This window comes from Myotis brandtii, unplaced genomic scaffold (assembly GCF_000412655.1).
Source record: "Myotis brandtii unplaced genomic scaffold, ASM41265v1 scaffold240, whole genome shotgun sequence".
In the NCBI taxonomy this organism is placed as follows: domain Eukaryota; kingdom Metazoa; phylum Chordata; class Mammalia; order Chiroptera; family Vespertilionidae; genus Myotis; species Myotis brandtii.
In genome coordinates, this window is record NW_005359064.1 from 1,990,700 (window position 1) to 2,011,521 (window position 20,822).

At 41.5% G+C, this 20,822-nt stretch overlaps 1 protein-coding gene across 1 annotated transcript in view; it reads left to right on the plus strand.

Annotated features, from left to right (window-relative positions):
- The first annotated feature begins 11,103 nt into the window (after window positions 1-11,103).
- Window positions 11,104-20,822, plus strand: part of VAPA (VAMP (vesicle-associated membrane protein)-associated protein A, 33kDa) — a 58,927-nt gene continuing 49,208 nt past the window's right edge. Inside the window, exon 1 of the mRNA XM_014540246.1 lies at window positions 11,104-11,174. Within this exon, the coding sequence (XP_014395732.1) occupies window positions 11,104-11,174 (71 nt within the window). The remainder of the gene's footprint in view (window positions 11,175-20,822) is intronic.

Sequence of the window (20,822 nt, forward strand, 5' to 3'; positions counted from 1 at the left end):
AGTTGCCTTTCTGTGTGCGCATAGCCCTGGAGTCCATGTGTCCAAATGTTCTCTTCTTAGAAGGACCACTGAGATTGGATTAGGGCCCACCCTAACAGTCTCATTTCTTTAAAGCTTGATCATCTCTTTAAAGAGCCTATTTCCAAATACAGTCATATTCTGAGGGCTTCAACATAGGAATTTTGGGAGGGACTCAGTTTAGCTCATAATAGCTTAAGATGAAGCTCAGAGGCTGGACATAACAAATCCTCTGGGGGAGCATCAAGAAAAAAATAATTTCTAAGAAAGCCTTAGGATCCCAGGTAGCATATCAGAAAAGCTGAGGGGTGGTACCCTGGGGATGCTGCCTCGAGCCTCTCTGGAGTCAGCCCCCAAAGTAAAAACGAAGGCTTCTCCAAAGGCCAAAGGGTCTTTGGCCTCGGCAGAATATAGACCTTTAAGCGTAGAACAAGAAATTAGAACATCATGGCCTCAGGTGGCAGTGAAGCCACTTGTCCATTTCCCCAAATGATTCTTCTGCCTTGAAAGAAGTCTCAGGAGTGTGGGGATCCATCACCCAGCTCCTGTACTCCAGGGCAAACTGCATTTCATGGACTTTCCTGCTCCTCCTCCAGCAGGTCGGGTGGTCAGGAATGCAATGTCAGTTGAATTCTCATTGGCTCTCCCATGCAGGAGGGGGATGAGCAAATAAAACGTGGTTCAGGAATTCTATAAATCAGGGTTTCTCAAATTCGTGGTCATAGAAACCCCATTGTGTACTTGCTAAACATTTAGATTTCTTGACTTCTGTAATTGAAAAATCGGGTTCAGGAGTTATAGACTGGGACCTAGAAACCTCTCCCCATAGTCCAAGGAAAATCATCCAACAAGGTAATCCCCCCCCTCCCCCCAAGCTCCTATCTTGTGTACATTGCAGCTCCTAAAGGTGCTTCCTTGCTCTCAGGACAATTACTCTCCAGGACATTTTTTCCTTTATCTGATCTCCACCCACCTTTCTAGAAACCCACAAGAGTTGTATTATCCTAGGATTGGTCACCTTCTCAGCAGCATTTGCTTCCTACTAAGTCTCAACTCAGTTTGGAATAATTCCACCACCAGAGAAGTAGGGCCACGTGACCTGTGGGGGATCTTTGTGGTCCAGTTCCCTACAAGATGCCAGGGCTTTCGTGGGTCCATCTCCTTTGACATCTCCCACTAGTATGAATCCTGATAGCATCTCCCTTATTTTCCTGGTAAGTCAAGCATAACTGTTGAACAAAGACACACACTTCCATAACATCATCACTTCTGAGTGACTGAATGGTTAACCCCATACGATAGCATCTCCCTTATTTTTCTGATAAGTCAAGCATAACTGTTGACAAAGATACACACTTCCATAGCATCATCACTTCTGAGTGACTGAATGGTTAACCCCATAAGGACCTTTCTCCTCCAGGAACCTCCTCCTAACTGTCCCTATTATTGGCAAGGCTGCAGCTTTTTCAATGGAGTGAGGACTTTACCTTACTAGGTAGGGAGCATCCTTATTTCACCCCCTTTCTCTCAAATTGGCTTTGAAGACCTGTCAGGGATAAGAAAATGGGTTCATTGTTGAGTCATATTTACAGGGTGTTAAAAGATAAGTTGAGACATATTAAAAATTTTAAGAATTTATTTGAACAAAAATTGATTCCAATCAGGTAGTGCTAAACTGAAAGTGGTGAGAGTGCTCTGATGGCAGGAGCGAGGGGAAAGATTTATATGGAGAAGGTATGGAAAGATAGCAAGGAAATTATTTGCCTGACTAGAGCTTACAGCCTCGGTGGCTGTTTGTGATTAGTTATCCTTAGGTTTTGATGTCTTTATCTTGAGGCATTGTAGGCTTAGGTTTTAGTTTGCGTATGTAAGCCACCAGGGTACTAGGGTCACTCCTGTCTAGTTAATTTAGTAAGGGTTATAGTCTATTGAATTATCCTGGAGCAAAGGTGTGGGGGTCTTGATTATATGCCTTTTAATGGTCTGGCCAGATTTCTGAACTTCATTTATTAGATGGAGGGCCTTCCTTCTTTCAGTCAATGTGGTGGGAGTGAGGAATGAGGAAAAGAGTGATTAGGTTTTCCAAATTTGCTGGGGAGAGAGAGAGAGAGAGAGAGAGAGAGAGAGAGAGAGAGAGAATTAAAAGTAAAAATGTTGAAAAAAAGAATAATCCCTATTTGAGCAGTAGATGAGCAGATAAAACAGCTATGATACATTTACACAATGGAATACTACTCAGCTATAAAAAAGAAAATGTTACCCTTTGCAACACCAAGGGTGGACCTGGAGAATATTATGCTAAATGAAATTATCCAGTCAGAGAAAGACAAATACCATATGATTTCACTCATATGTGGAATTAATGAACAAACTGAACTAACAAGCAAAATTAAACAGACTCATAGAGAGCAGGCAGACAGCTGTTGGGGGTGGTAAAGGGATTGAGCAAAAAATTTTAAAAAGAGAAAGAACTTATGGACACGGACAACAGTGTGGTGATTGTGGGAGGGGAGTGGGGAAGGTGGTAGAGGGTATAGGGGGGATAAATGGTGATGGAGAAAAATCTATGATTCATTAAAATGTCCCCAAAATACATGGGAGAGGCTCAGTAAAGTGTTTAGTCATGAAAAAAATTGAATAAAAATCATAAAGTGTTGGTTGACTAATTCTGTACATGGACATTTTTTCTTTCACTCTTACTTTTTTCTGCTCACTTATATAATGAAAAGAAAAAAATAAATGGAATACTTTCAAGACTCCAATTGGGTATAAACTGCTAGGAAAAACAATGTCTGGGAGGTCAGAAGAAGCAAAGGAGAGTGAATATAATGGCCCAAGGTCAAGCATGTTCTGGCAGAGTCTTTGAATGCTGAACTTAACCTGAGGTTCTGTGTTTCAAATGTGCATTCTGGGCCTTCCCGGCTTTATATTACAAACAGCCCTACAGTCTACATCAGTAGGAGTTTTTCTGTTTGTAGATGAATTGTCTAAGTGATTGTGAGTGTCATGGGGTAGGTGATATATTTGTTTTTTGGTGTCAAGAAACAGAAACCCAACTCAAACCTGTTCCAGCAAAAACACCAAGTGTATTGAACCTTGAAACTGGAAATTCTAAGGGGACAAACTGCTTGAGGCCGATGTGGGGAGTTCAACCAACTCCATCAGGACACTGATATTTTTTACTTTTCAACGTTGCTGACCATCTTGATTTTACTTTTGATGGCTTCACAGTTCATGATCACAGAGAAAAAGTGAGCCTGTTCTCTTCTAACTCCATCAGAAGTCCCTGGAAAGACTCTGATTGACTGGATCGCATGCCTGAACCTGTGTATCTGGGGGAGATGGGGTGCTCTGATTGATCAGGCCTGGAGCAGGGTCAGTGCCATCAAACCATATGAGCTAAGCAGGCTTACATGGGAGTGGGAGGAAGGGAGAACTGCTATGCAGACAAGCATACCCACTGCAGGGGTCACATTTGGCACCACTGCATCAGGTCGAGTCACACTAAATATGGCCAGAATCACCCTTATCCCTCCTTAGCAATTCCCCTGAAAAAATCCAACCTGATAATAAGCCTGTGCACTTATCAAATTCCATTTAAATACATCTCACTTCATTTTAATCCTATCTAATTTCCTTAAGTCCGTAACTATATGGCCTTAAAACTAAATAATACCCTGTACTTTATGCAAATGACAAATTATCTTATGATAACATGTTTCCCTAAAGATAACATGAAATATGAATCAACATACGAAACACTTATGAAGTAAATACTCAGAAGGATGCAAAAGAAATGAACAGGGTAAGACAGTTTGGGGGTCTGACCTTCTAAATGATGTTTTTGAAATTTATCTTTCTCCAAGTATGAGCCAGTTGATTTAATAGTGGGGATTTACATATAATATTCCATGGATGTTCAATACTTTTTGAGGCAGAAATGTTAATTTCAAACAAATTACCTTCAGCAAATATTTGAAAGTTATGGTCTATTGTTCCCTAGAAAATTCCAATGTGATTTTTGGCAGATTTAAAAAAAATATTTTTTTTATTGATTTTAGAGAGGCAGGAAGAGGGAGAGAGAGATAGAAACATCAGTGATGAGAGAGAATCATTGATCAGCTGCCTCCTGCATGCCCCACACTGGGGATCGAGCTTGCAACCCTAGCATGGTCCCTGACCAGGAATCGAACCTCCGGGTTCATAAGAGGATACTCAACCACTGAGCCACGCCGGCTGGGATAAGGTGGGTATTTCAAAATGAGATTTGGCATGGGGAAGAATGAAGAAGAGCGGGGTTGTTCTCACTCAGAACCTACCTGCAGGCCTTACTGCTGTTTTCACTAAACGCCTCTGAAGGGTCTCTGGCCTCTGGAGGATCATCGTACAGGTAGGGCTGGAGGAAGAAGGAAAGGACTGCTTCTCTGTCCTGTGCCCCAGGAAGGTCACAAAGCCTTGGTGTTTGAAAGACAAAGCTAAATGCAAGTCTAATGACTCATAGATCAATATTTGGCACTGACATTAAGGAGATCCAGGAGGAAGTCACCAACCCGTTAGCTAAGGACTCTTAGTTTAGGAAAGGCAGATAGACTAATCATTTCCCAGGGAAGGCTTTAAGAAGATTTACTTTAAAACATACCAGCTAACAATGGCTAGACTGTAGTGTGTTGTCGTCCTATCAGAAACAGCCAAAAACTGGAGCAGTATCTTAAAGAAACAATTCAACATTAATGGATTTTAATGATCCCTTGCTCATTTTCCCTAATAAGCTTGATCTCTTTCTGTGAGCTCAGAATAACTCATATGATAAAGATGCTTGCTTTGAAATTCTGTTTTGGTATCTGAGGTGTTTTTTTTTTAAGTATTTATAAATCCAAATTACAATTCCACTTTATTTTGGATTGCTATTTTCATATATGTCTATGTCAGATATAAAAATCCTAAAATAAAGTTGGTCATTTATCTTCTTCAGACCCCAACTATGGTACTGATTTGTTTCTTAAATGCTCAAAAAAAAAGTCAAGATTTATGATGTGTGGTTCATATAATACACATGTTTTTTATTGATATTCAGGTTGAAGGCGAAAGATAGGTGCATATGTCAGGAATGTGCTGTATTCAGAGCTAATAAATAAACTGTTTGAATGCAGTGAATATTCAGAGCCCATAGGCTGAACTCTAGGAAAACTGTTTGGAGGTACATATGAAACTGAATACTCCTCTGCTTTTAATTAAATTAATAAATTAGTTTCTAATTCTTAGGATTCTTCTGTACTTTATTGACTTGCTTAAATACCAGATCTTGATAACCCTCGTTGATCCTTTTGGCTAGAGATCAGATGTCTTTTCAACAATTCAAGTGAGACTTGTCCAAATGTCCCCTCTCCAGTAGGCATAGGAGTTCAGCTGACCAGCAGGGGGATGGGGAATTCCTGAAAGTCAAGGGCTGAGAGCAGGGGTCTCTCTTATATCAGGCAGTAGAGAAGCCAACAAAGCTGAAAATGAAGCACTGGGTACGAGACCCAAGAAAACAGGAGGGAGCTGCAGAAGTTGCCAAACCATAGGGGTGAGCAGTGGGTATAAAAGTCAGAATCTGGTTACTTGGTGTGGAGACAAAATGGGCTCAGGTGAGATGATGTAGGGAAAATGTGGGAAGAGGAAGAGTTGTTACCTGGGACAACCATGGAATGAAGGGGGCAGAGGTACGCTGCAGAGTTGAGTCACCCTGACTTCAAGGACCATGGTCAGAAAGAATAAGATCTTAGCATTTGAGTACCGCCCTAGCAATACCCTTGGTGTTTCTTTTCTAAGTAGATCATTGGGCTACACCAGAAATCTAAAATCATATTGATTATGGAATTTTCAGCAACTGGATAGCTGTAACTAGATGATGCTTGCCAATCTCACTGTAAATCAGTTAATAGGATGGTGGCTTGCAAGTCCATCTGAGCCCTAGCCAGTTTTGCTCAGTGGATAGAGTGTCAGCCCGTGGACCAAAGGGTCCCGGGTTCAATTCTGGTCAAGAGCAGGCTTGGTTGCAGGCTCCTCCCCGGCCGGGCCCTGGCCCTGGTCGGCGCGCTTGCAGGAGGCAACCAGTCGATGTGTTGCTCTCACATGGATTATTCTCTCTGTCTTTCCCTTTCTCTTCCACTCTCTCTAAAAATCAATGGAAAAATATCCTTGGGTGAGGATTAAAAAAATAAACAAACAAAAGTCCATCTGAAATATAGTATATTTAATTCCATAATGGGTTTTCTGTCATTTGATAAAAGACTAAACGAAATTCACTTATTTGTGGGGGGAAAATTGACCATTTGAATTTGAGTCTGACTTTGGTATCCTTTGCACTTCAAGTTTTGATAAATTTCAACCCTATTATATAAAAAAAGAAAGATAGATAGATTTGCATAGTAATCACTGGCAAATTTACACATAATTTAGGCAGAACATTATTTTTCACAGTGCCTCAGTCATTTTATAAGATAATTAGAAACACCAAATAATTTTCATTTTATGTAAACAATCTGTTGATTGATTCTTTAACATATTTTCAACTAGTAGTATTTATATGATATACATTATATTTTTCTATGTTGGGTTATCTGTCAGAGATAATCTTACTGGTAACTAAGATCTTAAACTGATGTGAAGATTATTAGTACCAACTGTAGTGGACGGAATGGTGGCACCAGAGATATCAGGTCCTAACCCCAGGAACCCTATAAAAGTTACCTTTTTTGGAAAAAGGGTCTTTGCAGATGTGCTTAAGTTTAGGCCCTTGAGAGGATAGAGACCAAGATGGCGGCATAGGTAAATACCGGAGACTGCTGCCGCAAACAACCACTTCAAAAATACAACTAAAAGACGGAACGGACATCACCCAGACCCACAGGAAGGCTGGCTGAGGAGAGACTCTTCAACTAGAAGGAAAAATAACAGCACACCGAGGCTCAGAGGAGACGCAGTGTGGAAAATACTCAGGTGCGGAGGTGCGCGCGCAAAGCGGGCTGGTGGCTGAGGGCGCGGTTGTCGTTTTTGGTCAGAGGGGAGTCTCAGACTCTGAGCTCCAGATACGGGCGAATCGCTGGGGACTAGGACTCAAACGGGAGAAGCGGGATTGTCTGGCATCAGTTGGAAGGCAGCTTTCGCTCCGAGGTTTGCAGCGGTTCCTGGGGTTCTGAGAAACAGAGCCTCTGGGAACGGGACTGAGGGCAGCCATAACCGCTCCCTCCGCCTGCCCTGCCCTGTTGATCCCGCCCCGCCCAAGCCCTGCGCAGAGCCATTTGCCGGATCGCCTCAGGCAAAGGCTAGATTAGCTCCTCCCCAGAGGACAGAAGTTTCCCGCGGCAGACACAGCTGATTCACACAGCCAGTCGGCCTGGTGGTCAAATCCCTCTAGTATTAACTACAACAATCAAGGCTCAACTAGAACAAGACTGCGCACAAAGACCACTAGGGGGTGCACCAAGAAAGCATAAAAAATGCGGAGACAAAAAAACATGACAGAAATGGAGGATATAGAGCTAAAAATCGCAATTTTGAGGGCTTGCAATAAACTTGTGGAGAGCCTCACGAAAACTAATGAGACCCTCGATGCTATGATAAAGAACCAACGAGAAATTAAGCATACACGGACTGAAATAAAGAATATTATACAGACACCCAATAGCAGACCAGAGGAGCGCAAGAATCAAGCCAAAGATTTGAAATGCGAAGAAGCAAAAAACACCCAACCAGAAAAGCAAAATGAAAAAAGAATCCGAAAATACGAAGATAGTGTAAGGAGCCTCTGGGACAGCTTCAAGCGTACAAACATCAGAATAATAGGGGTGCCAGAAGATGAGAGACAGCAAGATATTGAAAACCTATTTGAAGAAATAATGGCAGAAAACTTCCCCCACCTGGTGAAAGAAATGGACTTACAGGTCCAAGAAGCGCAGAGAACCCCAAACAAAAGGAATCCAAAGAGGACCACACCAAGACACATCATAATTTAAATGCCAAGAGCAAAAGACAAAGAGAGAATCTTAAAAGCAGCAAGAGAAAGAGACTCAATTACCTACAAGGGAATACCCATACGACTGTCAGCTGATTTCTCAACAGAAACTTTGCAGGCCAGAAGGGAATGGCAGAAATATTCAAAGTGCTGAATACCAAGAACCTACAACCAAGAATACTTTATCCAGCAAAACTATCATTCAGAATTGAAGGTCAGATAAAGAGCTTCACAGATAAGGAAAAGCTAAAGGAGTTCATCACCACTAAACCAGTATTATACGAAATGCTGAACGGTATCCTTTAAGAAGAGGAAGAAGAAAAAGGTAAAGATACAAATTGTGAACAACAAACATGCATCTATCAACAAGTGAATCTAAGAATCAAGTGAATAAATAATCTGATTTACAGAATGAACTGGTGATTATAATGAATCAGGGACATAGAAAGGGAATGGACTGACTATTCTTGGCGGGGAAAGGGGAATGGGAGATGCGGGAAGAGACTGGACAAAAATCGTGCACCTATGGATGAGGACAGTGGGTGGGGAGTGAGGGCGGAGGGTGGGGCGGGAACTGGGAGGAGGGGAGTTATGGGGGGGAAAAAAGAGGAACAAATGTAACCTGAACAATAAAGATTTAATAAAAAAAAATATAAAAACAAAAACAAAAAAAAGTTTAGGCCCTTGAAATTAGGAGATAATCCTGGATTATGTGGGTGAACTCTAAGTGTCCATATCCAAGAGAGATAGGAGAAGACTAAACACACAGAGACACAGAGGAGAAGGCAATGTGAAGACAGACGCAGAGGTCACAGTGATGTGGCCACAAGTCAAGAACTGCCAGCAGCTACCAGAAGAGGAAAGAAGCAAAGAACAGATTCTCCTCTAGAGCCTCCAGAGAAAGCACAGCCCTGCCATTTTGGACGTCTGGTCTCCAGAGCTGTGGGAAAAGAAATACCTGTTGTTATGAGCACTAGTTTGTAGTAATTTGTTACAACAACCACAGAAACCTAATATATTAATGAATAAAATATTTTTCCAAAAGGTGAGCAAATATAGAGTAGTAATGATAGATCAGTATTAGAATATACTTAAGGGTAATGTATTCCAGTATCCTATATAATAAAAGCCTAATATGCAAATCGACCAAATGGTGGAATGACTGATTGCTATAACACGCACTGACCACCAGGGGGCAGACACTCAACACAGGAACTGCCCCCAGCCCTCAGGTCCCAGGCCAGCCAAGGTGGGTGCCAGTGGTGGCGGGGCGATCAGGGGGGCAGGGCCAGCGAATGGGCAGTGCCAGGCTGGCCAAGGCGTGTACCAGCGGGGGGCCCCCAATTGCCCTGCTGGTTGCCCCACAGATCGGCCCTGATTGCTAGCCAGGCTTAGGGACCCTACCTGTGCACAAATTTTGTGCACCAGGCCTCTAGTATGAAATAAACATTTTTAATATGATGTTTTCTTTAATGGTCTATGAAGTTTATATTCTGCCCAATTATGAGAATTCGTGCATGGGTGGGGTCCCTAGGCCTGGCTGGCAATCAGGGCCAATCAGGGATGTCTTGCCCAGTCCCAATCAGGGCCTGGCTGATTAGGTCCTGCCGGCTGCGGGGAAGGATGGGGGGAGGGACCGGGAGGTTGGCCAGCTGTGGGAGGTTGGCTGTGGGAGCACACTAACCACCAGGGGGGCAGCTCCTGTACTGAGCATCTGCCCCCTGGTGGTCAGTGCGTGTCATAGTGACTGATCGACCAGTTGTTCTGGTCGTTCTGGTCATTTAGTTGTAATGGTCACTTAGACTTTTATATATAGAGATAGATTATTCACACAAATATTTTAATATTTTTCATTTATCATAGAATCAGGTAGTATAGAAAGTTGCTTATTTTAAAATAATCTATAAAGCACTGCATGCAAAAACCAGTTGTATACTTTATTGTATTTCTTTTTCTTTAGCTCCTATACCAGTATTCTGAACAAAGAGGCAAATATCACATGAGGAAAACCAGAGACTGTAAAATGTCTTTTCAGAGAGAGATAATATGGAATTTCACCCTGAATGGGAGAAAGAATAGGCATATGAATGCAGGAATATAGGAGCAATAAGCCAATAAAAATATTCCCTTGCTCAGTTCCCAGAGCTAACCCAATTTTCACATTCAGAAACCATTGACTGAAGAGATGGCTAAGTTCATAGAGGGAAGGATGCAGCAACGCCACTGCAAATAAATACTGTGGTGAATCTCTCAAGACAACCCCAAATAGACCTCTGGCCGTTTGTTTGGATCACCATCACTAGGGAAAGAGGAATATCCAGACTTCTCAAGGATTGTTGGACGCAGAGTCTTGGCTGAGATGGATACCTGGAGATCTGAAATGTCATATTATGCATGTTCCCCTTCCTGTCCCAACCTTAGAGTCCTGATTAAAGCCTGGATTACAGTTGGCCTCCCTATGGCCACTTAATGGTTATTTCTTAGGCCCTGAGTATATAAGAGTAACACTCTCTTTGGGTCCTTGGTTTGTGGGTAAGAGCTATCATAGTAGAGAAGGGGTGGTACCAGCCTCTAAACTCTCCCCACTCCCCAGGTAAATTAAAGCAGTATTGCGTGATAGTGATTATTGCCTCCATTAAAGCATGAAAGGGTACAGGGTGGTAGTCCCTCCTATCATGTCTCCTTTTGACTAGCTGGTCTGGAACCTGCAGAAACCCAATGGTAGAATACCACAAACTTAACCAAGCTGCAGCCCCACCGCAGCTGCTGAACAGAGCAGCATTGTTGCTAAAGCAGATTAATAAGGCCTTATTATTCATGATCCGTGGTCACTGACTTGGCAAATGTGTTCTTTTCTATTCTGAAGAGAAACAATTTGTATTCATGTTGAACAGACAACAATAGTCACTTACTGTTTTGCTCCAGGGCATTGTGAACTTTTCCATCTTCTGTTACATTATAGTTTGAAGAAACTGGGACTGTCTGGACATCCAGTAGTATGTCACATTGTAGTGATCCGTCACATTGATGACAGCATGCTGATCAAGCAGGACAGCACGATGGGCTAGTGTACTGGAGGTCTTGGGAGGATGGTGGAGATTCAGAAACTTGCCTCTTCAGGAAAGTGTTTGGAGGCTCCAGTGATTAGAGGTGTGCTCAGGTATCTTCTCCAAATTCTTGCTCTTGCATCCCCTACCACAAAAAGGAAGCACAGTATGTGGTAGGTCTCCTTGGTTTCTGGATGTAACACATTCCACACTGGGAATACTGCTCCAATTCAGATGACACGGAAGGAAGGTTGTCAACTTTGAGTGGGGCTTTGAGCCTTGCTATGTGGCCCATAAAATCCAGCGGAGTCTATGGTGCTGGAAGTGTCCGTGGTGGGAACAGATGCAGCAGCACTTGTTGATGTTGATGACAAGCTCTGGTGTTCTGGAGCATGACCATATCACCTGCTGCAGAGAATCCCACATCTTTTGAAAAACAGATCCTGGTGTGTTACTGGGGCACCGAGTAACCATGCATCTGGGGCTGCTCCTTATGGGCCCCCCGGCATAAGAGTTGCTGTCAGACCCACCAAGTCATAAAGTCAGATAGAGCCCAGAGCAGCTCATTGTGAGAAGGAAATAACACATTTGGGATTGAGCCCAAACGGGAAAAGAGAGCACAAGTAAACAACATACACAAGCAGGTACCCAAACCTCATGTCACTCATGGTGGTTGCCCCCCTGCCCCCAAGCGCATATCCTTGGCCATGTGGGAGTTCTGTACAATCAGCTGAAAGAGGAGAAAAGCGCTCAAGCTTGGTTTACAGATGTCAGCTAGTATATGGGTGCCAATGTGGATGGTGGTATTACAGCCACATTTAAGGGTGGACAAAAAAAAAACAACAACAACAAAAAAAAACAGAGGAGGTGAAAATGCCAGGTGAGCCTCTCATGTTCCTGACCTACAGTCACCCCACTGCAAGGCTTTGTGGTGAGCAAAGACAGATGAGAAAAACTTCAGGGAAAGGAGATGAAGGGAGTTAGCAATGGTGTAAAAAGTTGATTTAAAGCCCTCTGCCGAAAAGACTAAGTCTTTTTTAAGTCTGAAACTAGTAGAATAGTGTCTGGAGTTCAGAATATGGACAAGAGAGTTTTATTTATTTTTTTTTATTTTATTGTTTTATTGCTTAAAGTATTACAAAGAGTATTACATATGTCATACAAGTCCTTCGGTTGATCTCTTACCCCCTTCCCTCCTGCCCCCCAACCCTCCCCAGCCTTCCCGCTGCAGTTTGACAATCTGTTTGAGGCAGCTCTGCCTCTGTATCTATTATTGTTCATAAGTTTATAATGGTCTCTATTATCCATGAATGTGTGAGATCATGTGGTATTTTTCCTTCATTGACTGGCTTATTTCACTTAGCATAATGCTCTCCAGTTCTGATTTTCTTAATAAAACTGTCTTTTCTCTAGCTGACTTTACTGTAAGAAAACAGTGTATAATACATACACCATACAAAATATGTGTTAATTTACTATTTATGTTATCAGTTAGGCTTCCTGTCAAAAGTAGGCTATTAGTAGTTAAGTTTTGGGGGAGTTAAAAGTTATACATGGATTTTTGGCTGCACAAAGGACTGGCACTTCTAAATCCTGCATTACTCAAGGGTCAACAGTAGTTAAGTAACACCACAAATGGAGTGCTATGAAACTATAAAAAAGAATGAGGAAGTACTCTATGAACTGTTATAAGGGGTTTCCAGGGTATACCGAGAGAGAGAGAGAGAGAGAGAGAGAGAGAGAGAGAGAGAAAATATTACATTCTATCCTTAAAGTAAAAATGAGAATTATATAAAAAATATATACATGTATCTGCTCATTTGAGCTAATGGGAAATATATATATATTTCTGACTATTAGAACCATGTTAATGCTTCCCATACTCCGCCTTCCCCAAATTAATTAAAACAAAGGCAATGGGCAAAATGGAATACAGGCAGCAAAAAAGTGATTTGAATTGCATTACAAGTGAATAACATTACTGCAGTGAAGGGGGTGGGGAAGAAAAGCACTAGCCTAAGTAACTTTGGAAATAGTATTTTGACTGCATACCGTAAAGTTAAAGACAAAATGAACTGTATACAAATGTCATCCTCGATTTAGTAAATCTGTTTTTCATGGAAATGGGTTAGCGATTCTGATATTACTTTATATGTATTATACGTATTCCTTACCTTTGTCCACTGAAAGGGCCTAAAGGTGATGACATTCTAGTAGCATGAGCACATCTAGTGGCTGGCCAGTCTTGGCTTCCAAATACCATTATCAAATTAAAGGACCTGGATCCTCTGAGATCTGGCAGGGAAATGTGGAATGATCCCGAAATGTGTTGTGATATCTAAAGTAAGGAAGTGCTCAAAAAATGATGGAGGCACTTTGAAGTCTGAGCCAGGTAGCTCAGTTGGTTAGTCCTGATACAGCAAGGTTGCAGGTTTGTTCCCTAGTCAGGGCACATGAATCAACCAATGAATGCATAAATAAGTGGAACAACAAATTGATGTTTTCCTCTCTCTCAGACCAATTAATAAATAAATAATATAAAACATGATGGAGGCACTTTGAAACAACACATGAGAAACATGGATGTGAGAGAGAAGTATTGAGCAGTTGCCTCCAGCACGCACCCCGATCTGGGATGGAACCTGCAGCTTAGGTATGTGTCCTCACCAGGAATCAAACCCCAAACCTTTTTTGGTGTATGGGATGACATTCCAACCAGCTGAGCCACCTGGCCAGGGCCAGAATTTCCTTTTTAAGGCTGAATACTCTTCTATTGTATGTATCTACCACTGTTTACTTTCCATGCATTTGCCAATGGACACCTCCGTTGCTTCCAGCTGTTAGCTATTGTGAATAATGCTGCTATGAACATCAAATGTTTTTTTTCTTAACTAAAAACAAAACATGACAAGAAACACAAACCAAAAACCTTCCAGGAAAATAAAGTAAATTATTCTAGTAGTAAATTTTAGAGAGGAGAGAGAGAGTATGTGTGTGAGTACCTGGACATAAAAAATGCCATGATCTTGAAATGTTTGTGTATCTACAGAGTATTTCCAACTCCCTTGAAGTCAATCACTCCTGTTCCTATTCTACCATAATTCTTTTCAGTTGCTTCTTTTAACTCACATTATATATTGGATTATGGTTGTTTAAATCAATTTAGACCAGCAACTTCTTCAGGCTGAAATTAGGTATTGGACTTCTTTGTGTCTGCCTTAGTAGGTTGGCCCAAAACAGATCATTAACCAACAATTGGAAAAAAATTGTTTTAAAATCCTCATTTTCAGAAAAATCTAGAAAATTATTATCTGTTTATTAAGCATTTCACTAGGAGATCTAAATGTCTACAGCCTTACATATATTTGACACATTTCAAAGGTGATATCAAATTTTGTAATATTTTTAAAAGCTCACTATTTACCAAGCACTATGCTAAGCACTTTATTCACATCATATGAGTTAGTAATCATAAACAATATTACTAGTAAATATAGGCTATATTGTCACTTTATAGATAAGACCATAGAGTTTAACTGCATAACAGGGCAAAAAGTGGTGGAGCCTTCAGTTTAGCCTGTCTGATGTCCATCCAAATTTGTGCTCTGCACACACATCTACTCTAGATGTTCTCAGGGCTAGACAAAGAAGTCTGTGTGTTCAGAGACTATGAGAAGTCAGTCAAGGTATCAAATGTGGATTTAGTGTTCATAGGCATCTTTAGATTTCTTCTTGTTTGGTTTTCTTTAAGAATAATTGTATTTGTGGGAGAAAGCACATTATTTGCTACAGAAATCTGGTTGCTTACAGGTGCTATAATCTTTGAAATCCAGAGAAGGAAATGGAATGAGGAAGAGAAGAAGAAGGATTCAACAAAAATGTACAATTTTGACCCTGCTCAGGTAGCTCAGTTGGTTGGAGCATCATCCTGTTCACCAAAAAGTTGTGGGTTCAATTTCTGGTCAGGGCACATGCCTAGGTTGTGGGTTTGATCCCTGGCTGGAGGTAACCGATCAATGTTTCTCTCTCACATTGATGGTTTTTTTTTCTCTCTCTCTCCAAAATTGTACATTTCTTTTTAATCCTCTCTCACTAAAAATCAATTAAAACACATATCCTCGGATGAGGATTAAAAAGAAATGTACAATTTTGGAGGCCAAAACTATTGACCCAAACAATTTAAGGATACTTAGATATGGTCCTTCTTCTGCTGCTGGTGTGGAGTGGGATCTACTTATGAGAATGGGGAAGATCAACACCCTCACACATTCCTATTAGAAGTGTGAACTACAACCACCCTTTGGATAAACAGTGTGCAGTATGTCTTAAAATAGGAGATACCTTTGATCCAGTGGTTCCACTACTGGGTATCTCCCTATGGAAATAAAAGCATCCTATGATCAGGATAGAATAAAGATATTTATTGCAGTGCTATTAGCTGTGCTAAAAGCCTAGATCAATTTACACATTCATCAATAGGAAACAAATGGTACTATAGAAGGATAATTTATTCTGTGGACTCAGCTATTAAAAGACTGAGTTTGGCCCTGGCTGGTGTGACTCAGTTGGCAGGAGCATCATCCAGTGGGTCGCGGGTTCTATTCCCCATCAGGGCATATATCCAGTTTGCAGGTTTGATCCCTAGTCGGGGCACTTACAGAAGGTAGCCAATCAATGGTTCTCTCGTTCTCTCTCTCTCTCTCTATCTATCTATCTATCTCTCTCTCCCTTCCTCTCTTTTAAAAAAAAAATCAATAAAAACATATCCTCGGGTGAGGATTAAAAACACACACACACACACACACACACACACACACAAACCCGTATCCTCTGGTGAGGATTAAAAAATAAAAAAGACTGAGTTTGATCTATGTCAGTTGACCTGGTCATATATCCATAATATATTGTTAGGCGAATAAAGCAATTGCATAGTAATATGTTACTTGGAGGAAAAATCCAAAACAAACTAGCTATATTTTTCTAAGTCTGGATAAAGTTAGGGAGTGATACACAGCTCAGGCAATTAACACTGATTATCCTCAGTGGAGTGGAAATTGGGAAGGATAAGAGGAAACTTAATTCATTTGCTTTTGGATTGTGTCACTTGTTACAATAAGCAGGTATTGCTTTTACAGTATAAAAGATCAAGAAAACACATATTATTCAAATTATTTTTCATATACAAAGATGATTAATTTATAGCTTTAACTGCTTTAAGTGGTCATACAAACAAACATCCCCAGAATAAGTCTTTTTCTAACTCTTCTTCCAGACTTGATTTTATCTGGCGAAGCTTCCATCTGCCTTGTCTTGGAATTTATATTTCTCACAGAAGTTTGACAAAATTGCTACAATAAGCACCATCAACAAAACCACATTTATACAAGCATTGCATCCCTGTGATATGCACTGACCTTGTACATATTTCAGTTGGTTATCACTCTCTAGCATATCCATCTGTTTGAGAAAGAGCTCTTTGTGTGAAGTGGCTGTTTCAAGTAGGTTTTGCCTCCAGCATCCTGTTACTCTGTCAGGTGAAAGGTTTCCAGTCCTCACTTCAGAGCACAATTCAGCCGATTTCTACACCGTTGACCACATTCTTGATCCACTCTTGGCTCCCCTGACACCTGTCTCTCTGTAGCACCCTACTATCAGAAGCAGGAAGCAACACAATAAAGGAAATGAGGTGCTTGTTAAATGCTGGGGAGGGGTGGGAGAGCAGGCTCTGGACGAGGCTCTGCAGGAATGCCTCCGAGGGCAAGACTGAACTGCACCACCAGGGCAGCTGCCGCCTCTGAGGCTGCACTGCTTACTTCTGACCCAGGGAACAGGAAGCTGGACTCGGGAAGGAGCCGTGCTTCTGCTGACTCTGCAGCAACTCACTGCCTCTTGATACCCAGGAAGCTAGTCCATGGGCGCTGGATGCTGCGCAGAAAGCCTCCCGTCTCTGTGCTCCTGCCTCAGCAGGGAAACAGCCAGAGGGCACGGAACACTGGCCTCCTCCCTCTCACTTAGAACTTTCCAACATCACATGAGTGTAATTCACTGGTTGAACTTATTTCAAGAACAGAATCCCAGAGGCAAAAGAACTTTCATGTTTGTCTCTCCTGCTTGAACGCAAGCTTGTAAGGGCTGAAACCATGTCTATTGGTTCACCACAATATCACCTCCCATTGTGCCGGGCACACAGCCATAATTTAACATTCGTAAGGTAACAGTCCTGGAACCAGGCACTATTTTAAGCTCTTCCTGTAGAGTAAATCATTTAATTTTTATAACAAACCTCAGACGTAGGTAATATTCACCCCAGTTGACAGATGTAGTGTGGGGAAGCGCAGGACTTGGTTGGAAGGTCTAGAAGGAGGAATCTCTGAAAGGTCAGAGGCCTCTGAGGGACCTTGCCGAAGGCTGCAGCCCCTACCTTGACTTTTCCAAACAAGTCCGATCCCCGGGTGTTTTGCTAGTGTCTATGTTTAGTCTTTAAAGACATGACCTTGTAGAAGCATATACTTTCTCAAGGATACTTACCCTGCTAATTGTATCTAGAGGTTAATTTTAGTTTAAGCTGTCGTGACAATAAAAGCCTAAGAAGGTAGGCGAACAGGACTGCTGTTTACTTCTAAGGTAGAACAGTCCCTTAGCCCTCTTTCACAGAAACGTAAGTCAGAGAAATCTGTTCATCCATCACTCAGGTCTGCCCGTCAGCCCCAGCAATGTAGAACAAGCACAGAGTGGTGAGGTTAGTTGCAAAGACCATGTAGTAGAGAGTAGGATTTGAATCCAGCAGTTCAGAAACAAAGTTTGTACTCGTTTACTGCTTCAACCTTTGAACCAGGAGGTCATAGTTCCATTCCGGGTCAGGGCACATGCCCAGGTAGCGGGCTTGATCCCCAGCAGAAGTCGTGCAGGAGGCAGCCGATCAATGATTCTCTCATCATTGATGTTTCTATCTCTCTCCTTCTCCCTTCCTCTCTGAAATCAATAAAAATATATTTAAAAAATGTTTCTCTCTCATCAATGTTTCTATCTCTCTATCCCTTTCCCTTCTCTCTCTCTCAAATCAATAAAAACATTAAAAAAATAAATGTTTACTGAACTGAATTATGCAGTTCATAAACATATTCATAAATATAGAGAACCTCAATAATAAAGTTTAACATGTTTTGGACATGTTAAACTTTACTATTGGACAAAGTATACTTTGTTACCATTTGTACTGAAAACTAGTGTGTGTTTTTATAATCTTTGCCAAAGCTACAAGAGATAATCTGTCCAAAGGTGACTACATTAGTAATCAAGTAGGTTGAAGTAATATTCAAGGCCTCATGCCTCTTAGATTCAGGAAAACTTGAATCTAGAGAACTATGTTTGAGTATATATTTTTATGCTAATATATCAGAGACCACTATATGCTGCATTAATCAATGCAAAAATGAACATTAGGCCCCTTGTTTCTCTGTTCCAAGCTTAACTGTTAAACAATAGAGAAGTCAATTACATTGTAAATTGTTGCCTTAGTCACTCTTGCCATTTTATTGTGGCTTTAGAAAGGACAAAAATGCACAGACTGAAAAACTGGGTGAGTTTCTTCCCATAGTTTAGCTCTATTACTGACATGAGATGCTCTCACCTTTGTTTTCATTTTCATATTTAACAATAAAAATAACACTTGCTGTCATAAGGTTGTTCTGAGTAGCGTGTAATAATGTTTATCAAGTTCTTGGAACTGTTAGAAGAAAGGTAGTAATAAACACCCAAGCACAAACCACTGAACTGGAGCACTATTCAATGAAGGGTAGATGATTCAGGAGGGCTCTGAGCCATTATTAATGCAATGCTCTAAAACAGAATAGGAGAATTATTCCAAAAAACATTTCATGTATTCTTACTAGTAGACTACCACAGATTTAAATTCACATCCACATTAAGACTATGCCTATATGATTTTTGAAGCAATATTAAGAAGAGAAAAGCAGTTGATTCCAAAGGTGACAGCTTACATCAGCAGATGTTTCTTAATGATATATAGGCTGGAAACTGGAATACATCCCATTTCAGCTTCCTATTGAACTCAGGGTGAATGGGCAGCCATTGTCCCATAAAAGAGTGACTGGGATCTTTCTCAGTATGCTATACCTGTGAAGTGGCTGTTTGCAGACCAGAGATTTCTTTATGGAGAAGTGTCCATCCAGTTATGGAGGAGCCAGAGCCAGTTCAGCCCAGGCTAACTTGCCTATGAATAAGAGTTCTTAGGCAAGTAAAAAAATAATAAACAAATAAATAAAAAATAAAAAAAGAAAAAGAACAAGTTTGTGTCAGTTTTAGGGTTGTCAGTTCATAATTAAACATATGTGGGACACCATCCTGTGCATGAATGTCAACCTCAACTTTAAAAAAAAAAATCTTAAACTCCCTTTTTATAAATATAAAATTTTTGTATTCTTTTAATAATCATTGAAATTTCAAAATAAATTTGTGCATAAAAAAATCAAAGTACAGGTACATTTAGAATATGCTTTTCAAATGATTTAAGCACTCCTATCCTCCGAGGTTTTTCATGGCTGAAGATGCATTACTCTCGTGTAGCACAGTCTTCTATGAATGCTAGTTAGCTATTCCGGAGGGCTCTTCCCAGATATACTTTGTGTCTACGCCCAGACTCTTGTTCCATTTGCCTCGTTTATTTCCTGGACAAACTGGGCTGCTCTTTCATGGCAGCAGCACCAATATATCCTCTGTTTCGTGGTGCTTCTAGGGATTTAAATTCAGGTATTACTATAAAGGCTACTTTACAGCATATTCAGTTTTTTTTTTTTCCATTTAATGTTCCTGTCCCCGATTATCTTGTCAATCGGTTAAAGATTTGTCAGCAAGTTTGCTGCTGGGATTTTTCAGTTTGCTACATGCTCCTGTAAACGATGCAGATGGCATTCATTTCCAATATGTGAACGTGACAACTGTTTTGGTTCGGATTTATTATTAACCAAAACTGAGAACAGACTACAGCAACGGAATGCTGTAGATTTTGACTTTTATTTCTCGCTTGTCAGATTTCCCCAACGGCGCGCTTGATTCTTAAACGAGGTGTGTTTCCTCATCTTTTTTTCAGGAAGCAGGAGAGAGGTTGGATTGGAATACGACAGAGAATTTACCTCTACCAATAGAGGGACAGATAGAATTAAAGAGCAAACCGAAAAATCCCGGCATGTTTTTCGCAGAGAATGTTTTTTATTTTTAACCAGGGAACCTCGGATCAGTCTCCAAGTGGTTTTTTTTTTTAGCGCAAACATGACGCTATCTGAGAGCCAAAATGAGTGTCAGCGCGCCCCACCCCACTGCCTCCAACGGACCTCAGTCTCTTTCCCGCCCACAAACAACCACGACTACAATTCCCAGCAAGCATCGCGCAGTGCCGCAAAGGGACCAGGCCCCGGGCGGAGGCTCCGCCCCCGCATGGAGCATGCTGGGAGTTGTGGATGAGTCTGACTACTCCTTCCTTATATTAGGCATTCCCACTTGGAAGATGGCGGTGTATTGCCACGGCGAGTTCCCCAGTTTCGTAATAGGAGCTAAAACGTGACCGAGGATTGTGCCCCCTTGCTCTGCGGTGCTCACCACGTCGGTCCCAAGGAGCTTAGCTCCGCCCTCTGCCCACACCCGTTCCCTTGACAGCTGAGGGAGTACTCCCAGCGGCGGTGAGGCCGGGAGCACGCAGGCGCACCAGCCCGTGCCCCGTAGGGCTGAACTCGAGGGCGGGACGT